General features: G+C 51.6%; 2 protein-coding genes across 6 annotated transcripts in view; both read right to left on the bottom strand.

The window, feature by feature from the left end:
• Positions 1–651: 651 nt before the first annotated feature.
• On the bottom strand, positions 652–3,638 carry MRPS24 (mitochondrial ribosomal protein S24). The gene is made up of 4 exons (XM_068550255.1): positions 3,586–3,638; positions 3,430–3,498; positions 3,186–3,297; positions 652–1,085 (listed from the first exon to the last, which is right to left on the bottom strand). Exons 1-4 carry the CDS (start codon positions 3,622–3,624, stop codon positions 802–804), a joined length of 504 nt encoding a protein of 167 aa, XP_068406356.1. The 5' UTR covers positions 3,625–3,638; the 3' UTR covers positions 652–801.
• An 8,148-nt stretch (positions 3,639–11,786) lies between these two features.
• Positions 11,787–17,896, bottom strand: part of URGCP (upregulator of cell proliferation) — a 99,538-nt gene continuing 93,428 nt past the window's right edge. For all 5 annotated transcript variants that reach the window (XM_068550250.1, XM_068550251.1, XM_068550253.1 and 2 more), the window contains 3 exons: positions 17,126–17,158; positions 16,865–16,903; positions 11,787–15,116 (listed from right to left, as the gene is read on the bottom strand). In XM_068550250.1, the coding sequence (XP_068406351.1) occupies positions 12,523–15,116; positions 16,865–16,903; positions 17,126–17,141 (2,649 nt within the window). In that variant the 5' untranslated portion in view covers positions 17,142–17,158 and the 3' untranslated portion in view covers positions 11,787–12,522. The remainder of the gene's footprint in view (positions 15,117–16,864; positions 16,904–17,125; positions 17,159–17,896) is intronic.

The following is a 17,896-nucleotide window of genomic DNA, read 5'->3' as shown; positions in this document are numbered from 1 at the left end:
GGGTGAAGTTGAAGGTGAGCAATCCCTGTCCCATTTCCCAGCACCATGTGTGGCTTTTGCAGATGCCACTTTCTGAAATGTTCTTCCTCCATTTACCTGCATATCTATACTCCTCACCTGCTTGGAGTCTTCAGTGCGGCCTAACCCTCCCCGTCCCCCTCCACCTCCACTGGGATACAAGTATTATGAAGGCAAGGATCTTGGAATGCAATGTTTTGGTCATTGATGGGTTCCAAGCTACTCAGAAGAGTGTCTGGCACAGACTAGGTGCAGTTAAGCTTGTTTAATAGATGACTATGGGCTACATTATTTCTGGGGGAATAGAAGTACATCCGAAATACAACAAACTGTTCACAGTAGCTTTCTCTGGGGTAGAATTACAAGTAAGCTTCACGGCTGATTTAATACATGTCCATATTGTTTTGATTTTGAAAAAATTAACATTGTTTTATAATCTCCAAAAATGGATCTTTCCATTTTAAGAGAAAACAAAGAACTTCAGGTAAAGTTCCTGACACAGTGATTGGCACAAGATACTCACTGAACCATAGCTATTACCTAAACCTCAGGAACCGGCAGCCTTCCTGGGAACCTTGGAGCACCCTCAAAGAAACCCTATTCTAGTTCTCTAGACACACCAAGAAGCAAGACAACATGGAGAGTCTATTTATTCAACAGCCAACTTTGAAGACAAAGCCTCAGTAGTCCGAGGGGATGTATCTCCCCTGTTTCTACTTCAGTCCTTTTCCAAAAGTTCCTGTCCTTTGCAGGCTACAGTTTGACGTAAACAGGCTGGTTGCCCTAGATATACTTATACACAACCTTTGAGGGCACAGTTTGGAGGTGCAGATGCACAGGACACTTGTAAAAGTGGGACAGCAGAGTCTCACTGTAGCCCACAAGGAAGTAGAACTTATGTGCAGGTAGCTGCCTCAGGACCAGGGCACAGATCTCCACCTGGTTAGCCCGGCGCTTTAGAACAAGCTGGTCGGCCAGGCAGCCTGGGAAGGTGCCCAGCATAAATTTACGAAAGAAAACATCTTCCACTGTTCTCTCTGCAGCATGGTCCTCCCCAGCCAGGTTACCTGAAGAGAGAAGGGCACCATGGTGAGTTGGCCAAAACTCCAGAGGTTAACATCCAAGAGCGCTGGGCACTCAGTTCCACACCCCACTCCAGCCTCTTCTCCTCTCTTCTGGAAGTGGGATAAGAATAACACTCTAGGGCTTCCCTGGTGGCGCAGTGGTTGAGAATCTGCCTGCCAGTGCAGGGGACACGGGTTCGAGCCCTGGTCTGGGAAGATCCCACATGCTGCGGAGCAACTAAGCCCGTGCACCACAACTACTGAGCCTGCGCGTCTGGAGCCTGTGCTCCGCAACAAGAGAGGCCGCGATAGTGAGAGGCCCGCGCACCGCGATGAAGAGTGGCCCCCGCTCGCCGCCAACTAGAGAAAGCCCTCGCACAGAAACGAAGACCAAACACAGCCGAAAATAAATAAATAATTAATTAATTTAAAAAAAAAATATACAGAAAGAGAACTCACTCGTTTAAAAAAAAAAAAAAAATTTCCAACCGCTGGGAATGCTCCTTCAGCCAAACTTTACAAATAATAAAGCTTTAAAAAAAAAAAAAAAAGAATAACACTCTAAAGTTCAAAGAACATTATTCCAATAATCCCCAAACAAATCCTGTGAAGTAAGTATTATCATTATCCTTGTTTCACAAAAGAGAAGAATGAGGCCTTAGCCAGGGCACAAAACTCAGATGATTCTTCTATGTAGACACAGAGTGCCCCTCTCCCTCTTCCTTGACTGCCTTATAGAAAGCACTGGTCATCCCACGGACCAGAGAGATGAGGCCACCAGCTACTTCTGACACGAGGGATGTGAGCTCTCTCACTGACTAGAGCCATGGCCTCAACCAGTGGATTCTCACTGTGGACCACGGAACCTGTGCACCTCTTACGGCTTCTGTTAAGAGTCTCCACACACACACACCCAGACCTTAGAACTAGAACTTGAAAAGGGTGGGCGACAGAAATCCATATGTTAAGGTAGTTCTCTAGACAGGTGTATCTCAAACATTCAAGTTGAGAACCCTCATAATGAACAAAATACTTCTGACCCTCATCAACTCACAGTAGTTACGTTCTATAAAGTCACTCGTCACGTTCTATAAAATCACCATGAACAACGCATTAGCAAATGTTAAACCACTGCTGCTGGTGGAAATACAGTTAGGTTTCTGCAAGCCTTTGGTTACAATATTTTTATCAACAAATTGATGTGTAGCCTTATTTTGTTTTTCTGTTTAAAGACACCTACAAACGGTTGATCAACACTGCACTCTCTCCCAATAGCTCTGTAACTCACGCCTGAAAGAAGCTTTTCTAACAATCATGCCATGTAACGTACATCACAGTCTTCTTGAAATTAGGAACATGAGACAGCACTTCAGCATTACAGGCTATTTTAAGGCAGTGGAGCCACCAACACAAAGCACAAAACTTGAAAACATGGCACTCATAGATCTCGAAAAGGGTACTTATTTACAGCATGCAAGCTGAAACTAGAAGGCAGGGGCCTTGTTCAACCGCAGCTGGGAAGGTGCATGTGGGGTGCTTGCTCTGCCCACGTCTGAAAATGAACGTGAAAGCACCTAGAGTAGGCAAATTCACAAACTTGTAATCTGCACATAACCCGGGCAAACTGTACATACCTGTAGTGAAAGATTTGTGCTTCAATATTTACAACAGTCTTCCGGGTCATCGAATTCCAAGGGGTTTCACTCTTTTCACTGCCTCTGAGCTATTTTACATCCGTAAACTACACATAACGGGCAGCGATACCAAACAATTGTCTTTAGGCATGCAAACGATTTCTGTGGAAGTTCAACCGAACCCTTGAACGCTTGCCCCCCATGGAAAAAGCGTTTTGCATCCCTTTCAAATACATTTCAACGATCCTGACCACATACGTCTCGTCTATTTTACTCCTCTTTTGAAAGCGTCTGACTAATTTCTGATCCTCGCGTTGACTACCGAGTTAAACAAAATCTCTGACACGTGTTCACGTCGTGTTTATGTGACAGACAGTCGCGACTGAGAACGCCTTCCCTGGGGCCAGGGGTCGGGCCCACAGCACGTCCTCGTCCTCTCCCGCCACCGCGACAGGCATCGTCCCCTCACCTGTGTGCAGCGACAGCCAGCCCTTGCGATGGGCGATGTGGTGCGGCGCGTGCGCCTGCTCGTAGGTCACTGGCTTGTCCCCCTTGCCCACTCGGACTCGGGCCGCCCGGTTCTGGAAGGAAAGAGGGCCCGTGACTTTCCGCGACCACCGACCCAGGGCGTGCCCGAGATCACACCCTCGCCCGCAGGTCCCACACTCCGAGGCCGCGGGCGCCCAGACCCCAGGCCTCCACGCCGCACTCACCTTGGCGCAGACCGCGGAGGTGTGCAGGGCGCGCCAGACGCCCGGCAGCTCCCGGCTCCAGGACAGCACCTGTAGGGAGAGTGGGGCGTGAGACCGAAACGAGGGCTCCCCGCGCGCCCCCTCCAACCGCCGGCCCCGCCAGCGCCGCCCACTCACCAGCGGCCGGAGCCCCCGACGGCAGACAGGCGCCGCCATCTTGGGCCGAGCGGAAGACGGGGCGGGGCGGCGTCGGGGTAAAGGTCAGGCGCGGGAGGCGGACGCGCGGGCGAGACCACACGCGAGCCGGCGCGGGGGTGCGAGCCTCTCGGCCGGGCGGGGCCGCGTGCAGTCCGCGCCGACCTGCTGTCGGCGGCGGCGGGGGCCCAGGCTCCGGGCTTGTGAGGCGGGCCGTGGAGGGCCGGGAGGTGGGGGAAGCTGGACTCTCCGCCTCTCCCCGCAGCCCTGGACACGTCTTGCACCCCTCCGTTCTGCCCCAGTCGTGGTTTGCGTCGTGTTTCAGATCCGGAAGCTGGATGATGCGGAGCGTGAGGTTTCGCGGTCCGAGAGCTCGCAGTGGCGGGGCCAAGTGTCCTGGCGGGGGGGGGGGGGGGGGGCGGGCCGGGGGGAGTGGGGGGCGCCCACCGCCCCGCCCCGCCCGGCCAGCGGGGACTGTCGGGGGAGCGGAGCGTTTCAGCACGTCGTAGAAATTAGGCTGCTCAGTCTGTCTCCAAATAATATCCTTTAAAAAAGAAAAGAAAAGAAAGAAACACCCTGACTTTTATCCACAAGTAGAGAGGAAGTATGTTTTGGTTAAAACTTCACCCAGTTCTTGGAAGGGGCAAGATAGGGGTAGGGGATTAAGGAACACAGCCTGCTATGTAAACAGAAAGAGGCTACAAGAAAATACTGTGCAATGCAGGGAATATAGAAAATTTTTTTATTTTATAGTAAGTCAAGTATAATCTATAAAAATATTGAATTACTGTATCGTACACCTAACGTAATATTATAAACGAATATAATATTGTAAACTCACTGTACTTTAAAAATCAGCCAGTTCTTCAAGGATGGGTTATGCAGAGGGTAGGGTTTCACATCTGACCATACCCTAGTGTCTGGTCCTCGGGGAAGGAAAATTTTAAGGGGAAAAGGGCTGATGGTTGCTTAATTCCTGGGGATGTTACAGAGCCTGCTATACTCAAACCAAAGCATTGCCACTGTAATTTGTATCCAGTAATTATTGTCAGAGGGAAAAATAGCAACACTGGATATCCTAGTTCAGAACTCACACATAGTAATGGAAAAAACGTGGACTCTGGATTCAGGCTCAGGTGTAACAATCTTTGTGCAATTGAGCCTCAGTTCCATAATCTGTATAATGGGTTTTGTTAATAATACCACTCATAGAGCTGTTATTAGTTCTGTTAGGTTGAATCATGTGAAATTGCCAACGTTTGGCCATTTTGACGTAATCATTCACCCTAATGCTGCTTACGTGCTGCTGTGGTTTCCCGTGGGAGGGAGGACTAGATTGTCATCTATGTGGAAGGGAAATGGAGGCAAAGGCAGACAGTGAGCCGCCTCAGATCACACTGGGGAAGGTCCAAGAGGGACTCTTGGCTTCAGTGCAGTACATTTTCCATGGTCAAGATTCCTCTGACCATTTGGAGCTGGTTTCTCCAAAAAGGGACAGCGTCTTTTATGTCCACTCTACTAGGAATGTTTTATTTCTAAAATTTAAATTGTGGCCCCCAGCTGTTCTGCATATTGGAAAAGGGGACAAAACAGGAATAAGATGTCCTCCAATCACAATACTTTCCAAATGTAAGAACTTTCAACTTTAACTGAAGGACCCTTTTTTTAATTATTATTTATTTATTTTATTTATTTATTTTTGGCTGCATTGGGTCTTCGTTGCTGTGCGTGGGCTTTTCTCTAGTTGCGGAGAGCGGGGGCTACTCTTCATTGCGGTGCGTGGGCTTGTCATTGCGGTGGCTTCTCTTGTTGCAGAGCACAGGCTCTAGAGCGCAGGCTCTGTAGTTGTGGCACATGGGCTCAGTAGTTGTGGCTCACGGGCTCTAGAGCACAGGCTCAGTAGTTGTGGCGCACGGGCTGAGTTGCTCTGCGGCATGTGGGATCTTCCTGGAGCAGGGCTCGAACCCGTGTCCCCTGCATTGGCAGGCGGATTCTTAACCACTGCGCCACCAGGGAAGCCCCTGAAGGACCCTTTTAAGCTGATAGTCTTTTTTTCTTTTTAAAGTTTCTATAAAGTTTGATGATTTTATAATTTGATAAAATTTTGCAGATGTGCTCCAAAGTGGTGAGGAACATGGGATCTGGTATCTGAAATACAGCTTCCTGGCTTTGCAATTTCAGCAAGTGACTTGCCCTTCCTGAGCCTCAGCTTCTCTCATCTATAAAATGGGGACCATGATGATTGTTGTGAAAACCACACTGTAAAATGCCTGACGGAGTGAGCAGCTAATAAATGTTTTTTCAAAAAAAGGATAGAGTCCCTGCTATCTGCCTTCTCTTAGGGAGATGAACCAGCCATTGAGGGTTCTTGAGAACTCAGTGGAACACCACCAGAGGAAAGGAAAAGAGGCTGGTTTTCCATGCAGGTGACGATGGCATGGACTTCTTTTTTTTAATTTATTTTTGGCTGTGTTGGGTCTTCGTTTCTGTGCTAGGGCTTTCTCTAGTTGCAGCAAGCCGGGGCCACTCTTAATCGCGGTGCGCGGGCCTCTCACTATCGCGGCCTCTCTTGTTGCGGAGCACAGGCTCCAGACGCACAGGCTCAGTAGTTGTGGCTCACGGGCCTAGTTACTCCACGGCATGTGGGATCTTCTCAGACCAGGGCTCGAACCCGTGTCCCCTGCATTGGCAGGCAGATTCTCAACCACTGCGCCACCCGGGAAGCCCAATGGCATGGACTTCTGTCGGAGCAGCAGGAGGCGGTGCTGTCCAGCTGAGCAGGGGCTATTGTGCTTCGGGTTCAACTTTTGCTACTCTTCCTTAGGCCTGAAGAGGCTCCCAGGAATTCCAAACTGATCTAGATCTTTCACTGGCCTTTTGTTTATTATCTTTGTTTTATACTATGCCTTGTTGCAAAAAGGGTTTCACCTGGTTCCTTGAAGGGGGGTCGTGCAGAATGGGGGGAGGGGGTCATGTGAATGTGTTTGCATGATTTAAATAACTTAAAAGTGCATTTTAATGCATTAGTATGAACTGTTACATTGTTTTAAATCACCAATAGAAAAATTTTAGTAGGATATTTATTTCTCTGTAATTTCTATTTAACCAAACACTAACAGTGTTTCTATGCACTTTTTGCTTCTCCCATCAATCCTGTAAAGGAGGCAATAGTGTCCAGGTTTGGCAGACCAGAAGGTGGAGGCTCCGAGACTCCCCTGGGGCTACAGAACTAGCCAAGGGTAGCAGCCTTCTTGTTCCAAAGCATGCGCTCATTCCACATCTGAGGTGCCACTGCACCACTGGGTGGGAGTGAGTGTTCAGAACCGTGCAGGATGGAGGAACGGGCTGTGTGTCTGTGGGTGGGCACAGACCACTCAGGACTGGCCCTGGGGGCGCTTCCTGGGCTTGGAGAAGCCACATCTAGGAGCAAGGGACTCCCATGAAGAGGCTGCCTACGCCCCTGCTGGGGGCTCCAGACCAGAGCCCTGAGGAGACAGGGACGTCCCGCTGTGTATCGTCACGCATGAGCCCCTGTGCTCTCCTCATGATAACCAGGAGGATCCGGACTCCCTCTTACGCTCTCAGAGCAGCGGTTCTCCATGCCAGCTGCACGTTAGAGCCCACTGGGTCCCACACCACAAGGACAGTACTGGACAGAGGCGTGGCACCCGTCCCTTTTCAGTGCTCCTTAGATGATCCCAGTATACAGCCAAGGTGGAGAACCAGCGTCCTAGACTCCAGGTTTATGTGAAAGACCCCCAGAACCTGGTCCGTAGAGACCCCTTTGCAGGAGAGGGATATTGGATGCTCCTCACAGCCCGTTCCTACCACCACGGGTCCTGCGAGACCATCACGGTGCTTACTCTGAGGGGACGGGGCCACAAGACAAACAGGGGGCTGCTGTGTGGTCTGGATTCGTTTGAAGACGGTCTGTCCCGAGGGCTCACCTGTATCAAAGGATAGAACACCGGCCAGGCTGTGGGGTGACGCTGTGCGAGAGGGAGACTCTGGGCCTACCTGGACTTGGCAGAGCACAGCCCGGCCTAGAACACAGTGTTTGTTTCCTGGAACTCACCGGAATCTGGCCTCAGGGAGAGTTGCCCCAGGCAGAGACCTCTGCCTTCCTGTTGGCTGCGGGATTAGCGGAGACAACGCCACTCATGTTGGTGCTCACAAGATGGACTTATTCTTATTTCAGAACTGCTGACGCTTTACATTTTGTAATCCTATGGTTTTTATGTTACTCTTTTTTTTTAAATTTTATTTATTTATTTTTGGCTGCGTTGGGTCTTCGTTGCGGTGTACGGGCTTCTCATTGCAGTGGCTTCTCTTGTTGCGGAGCACGGGCTCTAGGCGCGCGGGCTTCAGTAGTTGTGGCACGTGGGCTCGGTAGTTGTGGCTCGCGGGCTCTAGAGCGCAGGCTCAGTAGTTGTGGCGCACGGGCTGAGTTGCTCCACGGCATGTGGGATCCTCCCGGACCAGGGCTCGAACCCGTGTCCCCTGCATCGACAGGTGGACTCCCAAGCACTGCGCCACCAGGGAAGCCCCCCTTTATGTTACTCTTGTTAATTCGTTTTCTCCTAATAACCAACCCATTCACCAAGAAGAATCCCAGAGGTTCTCGCAACCTCGATCCTGGGAACTAAGCCAAACAACCAGTGAAACCAAAGCAGAGTCTTGAACTGTCTTCTCTCTTGCGTAGGCAGCCAAAGGGGCTCTTACCCCATGCTCCCCTTGAGCTCCTGCTCCAGTCTCCTACCCCCACTCTGCTTCTGTTGAGGCACAGGAAGAAGCGTTAAGTCCCAAGCTATAATTACTGACTTCAGCTTTGGCGCGCTGAGGAAGTCCAGTCTCCCGATGGTGGAACCAATTAGAAACACCCTTTGCCACACTGGTACCCTGGGCTGAACGTCAGAACTCCAGGCCTTGGAGTAGATGGATAGGAGGAGTGGGCCTCACGTGTGACAGCCACGGAGACCTCACTCCCTGATTCTCAGATGCTGTGCCAAACCTGGACACAAAAAAATGGGCTTGATACCCTTCCTTCCGATGGGGAGCACAGAGAAGCAGGCAAGCAAAAGGAGCTTAGATAAGGACCATGACAGGAACACATAAAGGCCCCTGACCCCCTTAGGTGGTAGAATGGAGGTGGGGCTGCCATCAAAGTCCGTCCTGAAGAAGTGCCAGCCTAACCAAGAACAGGTGGAAGGAGGCCCCAGGCAGACAGAGCGTGAATGAAGCTGCAGAGTCCAGAGTGTGGGTCCTGTGGGGGAGGGGTGGAAAGCCACAAAAGCCAGGACCAAGGGCACCTTGGCTCTCTCTTCCGTGGTTCTGACTTACTGGTACTTGTAAGGCTGCACTCTGATGTAATTTTGTTGAAGTTTTAGGAACTCAGGATAGGTGTGTAGCGAAAATCATTTTTTTATTACTGGCTCAGAAAGAGAGAAGGGATTTTTCTTTACTGTGCTAATTCACGTCTGAGGAGCTGGGGAGAGCTACCAGATCAAGTTTACATTGGTACAGATTTCTCAACACCAGCCCTGCTAGATAATGTGTTTCAGCAAATCTAAGATAATATCGATTAGAAGACATTACTTGATATACCATTAAGAAAGAGAAACAGACGCAAATTTTAAGATACCACTGATCGATTACAAGATGAATCCTGTTTGGCCTGTTAAAATGTCTGAGGTCGATGTAGAAGGCACACAGCTTCCTTTGCATGAGCCTCATGGGTGCAGAGACTGGTGTAGACACAGCTTCGGGTGCCTTACTTACGTGCACACGCCGGCTCCTCCAAAACCAGCCTTTGTGCACTCACCACAGAGCAGGGGCTAGTAGTGGGGGGTAAGGCTTAGAGAAGTGGAATGACTTCGCTCAAGGGCCATGTAATTAGCAGGAAGCAAGACCAAGTTCAGAACCAGGCCTCGAGTTCCGTTATGCTGAGGGAGCTACTTCCCAACTCCAGGGAGAGGGACAGGGGCCCTTGTGCCCAGTCTTAGACTCCCAGGCCCATTTACTCCACGATCACCGACGTGGTTCCTGCTTTCACCAAAGTTCCTGATCCCCCTAGGAGCAGCCCAGCCACCCTTCTCTCTCTGAGAGGCTCTCACATCACTAAGCTGGGCTCCGAGGACACTGCCGCCCAGTAGCCCCGTGGCAAGTTCTGTGACCTCTCAGACCCTAAGATGTCTTCAGGTCTGATGTAGGGGGGCCCCCTGGCTGTGGTGAACCCACGAATGGCTAGGGTAGACCGATGCTTAGCGTTCTGGGCTCCAGGGCACCACTCAAGACCCGGGTATTGTGGAAATTTAATTACAAGAGCGGCACTGACTTCAGGGTCTGAAGGTGAACCCCTCTCGCAGGTCATGGAATTCCACATCAACCCCTAAAGACGGGTGATGGGAGCACCGTTACTGACTCTGGAAAAATCACTTGCTCCAGGGCAACCTCTCCTGTTCCTGCACCTGAGAGAGACAGTGGTCTGTGGACACTGCCCAGGCAGTTCCAGAATTCCTCAGTTGCTTGACTGTGAGTCCTCCAAGGCCGTCCTGCCTGGGGCCGCCCGAGGGTAACCTCTTGCTCAAGGTCTGTTACATTCAGTCTTCAGACGGGTCTGTTTTCGGAAGTTGAAATACACTGGGCAAATGTTTGATGTGACTTCGTAGTTTCTTAGGTCCTAGGGATATATGGAATAACTTTCCTGATTACTAAGCAGTGATTAATCTATCTTGGATCCTGCATCCTTTTGAAAATCTGTTGAAAGCTATGAACTCCTCCTCCCCTCTCCCTTTCAAAAAAAGCACACACCTAATTTTCAGGAACTCAGTGACTGAACCTTATCTTTGGACAATGGGCAGACCCAAAGTAAAGAATCCTTAGGAGCCACTAAAGCTGGCTCCCCTGTTTCAGATTTCAGGAATAGCTTGAATCAATCTTTAAAGGAACTGGTTGATAGTCAACAATTGTTTAAGAGAGATTTCCAGTGCCTGAACTTGGGGCCCAGGAATATCCTGGGTGAAATTCCTACAGTGCTAGAGAGGTTGCAACTGGGTAGTTTTCATGGCTCTAAGGGGAAAAAGTAAGGAGAGGTATTGGTATTTCCAGGTGAACCAACATCTTAATATTTGTGTTATTTAATGATCCACGAAGAAATGAATTTGGAGTGCCTGAGGATTAGACACTCTTTTTGAGTTTCAGAAGTGAAAAGGTTTAAAGCGAATTTATTAGCAAAAGATTAGGTTTCCTGAGTTGCAGCACTTCTTCCAGCCTCCGTTTCACACGTCAGAGCCAGGCTCCTGGAACACAGGGGCAACTTTCTGAATACAGGGGGAGCACGCTGGGGCCAGAGAAGGGGCTGAGGAGCCTGGGCACCCAAACACGGGTTCCAGTCCGGAGGGCTCCCTTTCCGAGCCTGGGACGGAGGAGGCGTTCAAGGAATAGAGAGAAGCTCCTGGTTACCACCCGGGGCCTGATTTTCCCGAAATCACAAGATACAGAGGGGAGGAGGCCCTAGGGCCCAAGCAGAGATTCCCAGAACTAGTGACACAGCTGCGATTGGGGTCTGAGGCACAGAGAGGTGACCCTGGCCCTTGGTAAGGGCCAGCACAGACAGAGATTCCAGCTGGAGACTCGCCAGAGGCGGCGCTCCACGCTCTGGCTCATGGTGTCAAGTGGGGCACGGATGATGTCAGGGAGGAGGCCTGGCCCTGGAGGCACGGAAGTGAGATGGAGGGCCGACACCCAGGGGCAAGGCTGGGGCTGAGCCTGGACGCTGTGGAAGCCTGGGGAAGATGAACGGCCGGGAAGCAGAGGCGCAGAGCTGAGGGCACCGGAGTCCCCATCACCTCCCCTCTGCCGACGCGGGTCTGTGGGCTGGGCGAGCTGCTGAACTGCCCTAGGCCTCCTTGCCTTGTCTCTGAAACGGGGTAAGGATGGAGCTATTTTGGAGCCCCTGTGAAGATACTTAGTTCTGTTTTCCCGTAACAGCCTGAAGAATGGATCTCCGCTTAAAGAGAGGGGACGTGGTGGCATTTTTAAAGACACCTCTCTCAGGTGTCCACTATTTCAGATGTTCTAGTAAGCAACCCCCTCCGACAGACACCGTGATCCTCTTGGAGGAAACAGAAAAATTAAGGCACAGAGCAGAAACTGCCCATTACTATCATTTGTGCATTCACTAGTTTCATTCATCCAACACACATTTATTAAGTGCCTGCAGTGCGCCAGGCCCTGGGGGTACAAAGTTGGGTAGTGTACAGCCCCTGCTCTCAAGGAGCTCACAAGTCTAGGGGAGAGGCAGACACGTGCACAGGTAAGTCACGCTGCGCGTGTTGAGTGTTGCAGCAGAGGCGTGAACGAAGCGCTGTGAGCGCGAAAGGGCCGACAGGAACTCCTCCTGAGGCAGGGTCGGTCAACACACAAGAGTATCACCGTAGCCCTTGCCCACAGCGGGCCCTCCCCTCAGTGGGCAGGACCAGGTCGCCGAGGCCGATGCTGAGGTTCGCTGGAGGGGAGGCCGACCTCTGCTTCCTCAGGGCAGCTCCCCAACCCTGTCCTAGGTACCAGCTGCCCGGGCTGCAGTGCCCCGGAGCCACTCTCCACTCCAGAGGCAGACAATGGGGAGCAGCTGTACAAAAGACCAAACCACCAGGGGCCTCGAAGTCCGGAGACAAAGGACAAGTTACTGCTTGTGTCTACACCTCCTGCCCCCGGGCTCTTACACTCCCGGGAGCGTCTCTGAGCTGATCTGTGAGGTTACATCCTCTCCTGACCCTGTGTAGGCAGCTCCAGAGCTGAGCCCCGTCTGTCACTTTCCTCCCCTCTCAGGAGCTGGGCACGGCTCCACGTGGACGCCCGCATCAGAACAGGCTGCGCGCGGGGGGCCTCTGGCAGCTGGACTCCTTTCCTTCCGAGGCTTCACAGCCGTCGTACCAGCTCGATGAGCTGCTGAACGTTTTTGTTTTGGTTGGACAGGCCATTCCGGATGTTCTCCAGCAGGCACCTCTTCAGTTCAAAAATGGCCTCGCTGTACCCCAAGCTCACAGCGGCCATGGGGGGCACTCCGTGCCACAGGCCAGGGATGTGCCAAACGTGCTGCTTCTCAGGGTCACAGAAGGCCAGGCCGGCCAGCGTCCGGATCCCGCCCCCCTGACCCTCCATTTGCACCGCGGCTCTGCTCGCATCCCTGGGCTGGGCCAGGAGCTGCTTCCTCTCTCTCGGCTTGGAGCCGGGGGCGGACGCGTCATGAAGGCTCTGGTACACAAACTGATAGTTGGGCATGTGCCCCGTTTTCTCCAGCCTCAGAAACGCATGCAGGATAGCCGGCGGAATGTCCCTCGTTTCCGCTAAACTGACCACAGTGACGTTGCTCAGCCCCATAATCAGAGTGGCCAGGGAAGCCTCCTGCTCAAACCTCTCCCCCGCCTCGGTCAGGACTCCGCCAATCAGGCCCCCGGAGTCTATCACCAGGATGTGGTCACAGCCCAGGTCCTGGCTGAAGCTCTCGGCCACCGTGAGGAGCTGCATGAAGGCCCCTCGGGGACCGCGGCCCCTTCCCGTGGCAAACCGCAGCCCAAACATGGTGTTGAGGAGGGTGGACTTGCCTGTGCCCGGCACGCCGAGCGCCGACAGCACGACCAGGCGCGAGCGCCTCTCCAGGCGGACGTGCAGCTCCTTCAGGAGCCCCGTGACCCAGCGCAGGGGCGTGCTCAGCGTGTTGCCGTCGATCAGCTCCAGCGGAAGCCCCCGCAGCAGCAGCTCCAAGGCCAAGCCGGGGAAGTGGGCGAACCGCCTCTGCCCCGCCGGCAGCTTCCCGGCCTCCACGAGGCAGCTCTCCGCCTCGTAGAACTGCCCCATCTCCCGCAGGAAATGCTCCACCCCCAGGGGCTCGGGCCAGAGCGGCTCGCCGAAGTCCACGGCCCCGCAGTGCTTTGGTCTCAGGGTAAGCGTCGTCTCCGGAGACGGTCTTGGCCTTGGCTGGGCCGCCCGGGCCAGTCCCCACTCCATCCACCTCAGGAAGTACTGCTTCTCGCCCGGAGACGGGCTGCTGATGCCCGAGATGAACTCCTGGAGCCCCCAGGCAGGGTCGTGGCCGTTCTGCTGCATCCGAAGTTCCAGGAGCCGATGCCTCAGCTCGGCCCTGTACTTCTCAGGAGGGTCCCCCGCCCACTGGACCTGGCAGAGCTCCTTCTCCACCTGGGCCGCCTTTCTCCACGGGTCGCCCTGCAGCCGCAGCTCGTCCCGGCGGTAGGCGTCCGAGTCCTTGATCTTCCTGGTGATCTGCTCCATCCGGCCCTTCGCCCGCTGACACTCGGCGCAGTCCTCGTCGACCCTCAGCCCCAGCTTGCGGGCCGCATTCGCCATGTCCTCCACGGAGACCCGCCTGCAGGGGGACCGGGCCACGTGCGCCACGATGGCGCGGACCCTGCGCACGAAGCCCGCGCTGTCCGTGCTGCTGACCTTCACCAGGACGTGCGAGTGGTCCATCCTCAGCACGGGGATTAACCTGTTCAGAAACCTCAGGTTCGTGTTTCGCTTCCCACGGTAGGGGCTCAGGATGAAGTAGTATTTCGTGGCCGACCCCTTCATGGAGTACAGCAGTTTGTATTCCTTCTTACTGACGTTGTCAGTCAAGATGAACACGGCCGAGGAGATTTCGGTCAAGAGCTTAAACTGCAGCCAGTGAGAGCCGATGTCACCTCTCAGGTTCAGAAAGGCCACGGGCTCCGGGAAAATGTCCAAGTCCTCCCTGCCACTGGGAAGGAACCAGGAAATTTCCACCAGCCCGTCTGCAATCTCCCGAGGGTTGGTGCCCAAGTTCAGATCCCGATGCCAGAAACAGTCCCGCTGCCTGTGGCCAGGGCTGAGCACGGCGTTGAGAAGCTGGGACTTGGAGTTGCTGCTGACCTCCATGCGCACGAAGGCGAAGGCGGGCGCTCGGGACAGGACCACGCTGTCTTCTCTGAAGCTGCCCACCGCCCTCGGGGGCTGTGACCCCCATGTCCGCACAGTCCCCCTCATGGCCCACAGCAGAAACGTGTGGTAGTGGTTTTCTGGGTCGGGCAAAACGAGAGGGAGCGCAAACTGGCAGAGGGACATTTTTAGCACGATTTCTTGTTGCAGGAAACTATCTGAGGAAAGCAGGAGGGCACAGAGAAGGTCCAAGGGGTTCACAGGCGTGTCGGGCGTCGGCAGCTCGGAGAAGGAATAGATGTCCGCAGAGATGTCGTCGGCCGTGTCCCAGTAGATGGTCTCCTCTTCCACCTGGCTCTCCTTCTCCACAGGCCTGGCGTCCGGGGGCGCGTCCAGCACCATGGTGGTGTTCCTGGCCTCGGCGTTGAGGGCCTGCAGCTTCCTGAGGAAACTCCAGGGCAAGTCTTTGGGAGCGTGAGGAGCCCAGTTCTTCATGCTGTCACTGCTGATCTGCAAGGAGTCCTGGAGGCTGAGCTTCTGCGCCTGGTATGTCTCTAGTCCCAAGAGGGACAGCATTTCTTGTAGTCTGCTCCTTTCCACTGTGGAGAGAAATGAAGATATCAGCGCTTGCCCTGCACGTCAGGGACCCAGGTGAGACGTGGAGAGGGAAGAGCCCAGCCTGGCGTGTAGGAGATGGCCTCCTTCAGGGTAAAATGCAGGCCCCCCTAGGCCACCTGAGACCAAGAGAGAAGCAACATCACCCACCCCGGATCCAAGTGTGGTGGGAAACATGTGACATTAGAGAGGGAAGAGAAAAGGACGTCTGGGGGCAACCGTTAAGCATTGGGAGGACCTGTGTAAAAAAATGTCTGGTGTCTCTTGAAACCTCCGAGATTTAGCAACACCAAGCCCAAATGTAATTGGCTAGAGTGAGCAGCTGTGCACCCTAGATGTGGGACACAGGCCCCATTCTCTGGCCACGCCTCCACGCCCTCCAGGATACTCCTGTGCTTCTGGCCCAGCAGTGGACTCCCTAACCCTGTCACCAGGAATTCCCCACAGGGGACACAATCACTGATTCACTTTGGTTTTCTGGTTAATGTTCTTTGCTCTTTACAGACAAGTTGGAAAATTTGTAAAGGAAACAGGGAGTTACTACTGGGTACAGAGCAACAGAAATCACAGATAAATAACATGTTGCAAAACTGAAGCCAATAATATGGTTTTAAATTTTCACTGATAAAAATATTTGGTAGAGATTGTCCTACGTCTGTACTTATGTGTTCAGATTTTCAGCCATAACATCCAATACAGTATGAATTCTGACAAGCACTAGATGCTCAGAGCAGTAAGGCCACCTGCAAAGGTTTCATCCACCGACCCCGTTCTTGGCCACGGCATCTTACCGATTTTCATTGCATATAATTTCCTGCATATAATCAGTAAACTTTAAATGGTGAGTATATTAACAAAATAAATCAATGCAAATCCTGCTGAGCTCCAGGATTCTCTCCATTCTTTTCTGGAAAGAGGAAGCTACTGTGCCTGTGATGCTACCTTAAACGTGGATATAAAGCACAGGAGGAAGCGCGGGTGACCAGCCCTCTTCTTGTTTCCCGGGAAGTCATACGATGGGTTCAGGACCGTGCCTGGTGAACAGCAGGACTCAAAGCACTGGGAAAGAGGTGTCTCATTCCCCTGTAGGGGTCCACTTGCTGCCTCATGTCTCTCTTCAGAAACTCCACCCTCCACAGGAGCTGAGAGAGTTCTACGGGCTGTGCCACCACCCCGGAGAGTACAGGAGCTGGCAAACTTGTTGCAGACACAAAAGAACTCTATGGGGAGAGAGACTGTAGTAGAAATCCATCATATAAGTAACTCCGGCTTCTGAGTGTTGCCTGAATGAAACCAGGGACACTGTTTTTCTTATCCAGACAGAGAACAACTGTTCTTAAGTAGCATGGTAGCTAAGTGCGACAGGGAAAAGCCAGAGCAAACAAACCTATTAATATATGCACTCATACCCAGTCCGGGACCCTTGGCAGATCTATTAATGAAACCACTGGATCAGACGAATGATTCCCAAACTTGGATGTGCTTTAGAATCACCTTGGGAACTTGTTAAAAATAAGATGTCTGGGCTTTACTTCCAAAGATGCAAACTCTCTGTGTTACTCTGTATGGTACCAGGTCCCCGGGGAGTTGTCTCTCTGGCAGTATCATTAATGGCACATAAAGGGTTAATGGACTAGCAGTGATTTTGATGCGGTCAGGGGTTGGAACTACCAGCCCAGATGACGTCTTCCTTCAACAGGACAGGCAGCAAGAGCAGAGAGAAGACACATACCTGTTGGAAAGTCACTGTCCTGAGCCTCATTCGGACCATCTAAGAAAATCAAAGGAAAATGAAGTGTCAGTCAAATCAGGTGGCTTGAATTGACACAAATTAATTTAAGCTGAACTCAGAACCCTCTCTCTTCCTCACTAAGATAGCAACTTCTCCCAGTTGTTCAAAACCTAAAATCCCAGTTAGTGTTCACTTTGCCCTCTGTCCCCAGTCCAAGCTGTTGCCAGAGCCTGTAGTTTCTCCCTCCATGATGAAACTCACCATCATCTCCTTCCATTTCTCTCCATTCCAAATCTGCAAGAAAAAAACATACACACACAGTTAGTTTCATCAGCAAGTTAGGACCCTTCTACCAAAAAGTTCAAGTGAAGATATGGTAGCTAATGTTTATTTTGAGTACTATTATTAGCTTCGGGTTTTCCTATGTAAATGTCATTTGTTTACAACCCCAAATACGACACAAAGTTGTAATAGCTACACACAAAATAATGATTTGCTCTACGATATACTCCTTGTAAAATTTACTAAATTTTGTGAAAATAAAATATAAGTAACTTCATGAAACATACATAGATTAATCTTTGATTTTAGAAACTATGTAAAATATAAGTTGATATAAATTCTTTGGTTTAATTTCAAGATTACCTCCTACAAACTTTATTTTTATTCTAGCATAAGGAGTTCCTGTTATCACTTAAAAATGATGCACATATATGGGGGGAGGGCATAGAGTGGGGAATAGCTATAACTTACAAGTAGACGTACTTGTTCAAAGTCTCTAACAGCATAACGTATTCATCAACACTAAGTACTTTTAATTACTGAATTAGTTAATTTAGTGCTATTCAGATATTTACATCGGGAAAAAAGACCGTAAAACTCTAGATTTGCTAGCAAAAGGGGAATGATGGGAGCAAGACTTCTCTGTACATATTTATATTGTTTCAACTTTTGATCCAAGTAAAAGTATCACCTATTTCAAAATTAAAATTGTATTTTTAAAAGCTTATGAATCCGGAAAAAATTCTGACA

Source organism: Eschrichtius robustus, chromosome 8 (genome assembly GCF_028021215.1).
Source record: "Eschrichtius robustus isolate mEscRob2 chromosome 8, mEscRob2.pri, whole genome shotgun sequence".
NCBI classification, from domain to species: Eukaryota; Metazoa; Chordata; class Mammalia; order Artiodactyla; family Eschrichtiidae; genus Eschrichtius; species Eschrichtius robustus.
Note: the sequence above shows the minus strand (reverse complement) of the source record. Positions and strands in the feature narration are given on the sequence as shown.

What these genes read in the sequence shown, in the direction of transcription:
- MRPS24 (XM_068550255.1), bottom strand. Translation starts at nt 3,624, where the DNA reads ATGGCGGCGCCTGTCTGCCGTCGGGGGCTCCGGCCGCTG. An exon ending in CCTCCGCGGTCTGCGCCAAG is followed by an intron (nt 3,298 to 3,429) that starts GTGAGTGCGGCG and finishes CTTTCCTTCCAG; the next exon opens with AACCGGGCGGCCCGAGTCCG. An exon ending in CTGGCTGTCGCTGCACACAG is followed by an intron (nt 1,086 to 3,185) that starts GTGAGGGGACGA and finishes TTCTCTCTTCAG; the next exon opens with GTAACCTGGCTGGGGAGGAC.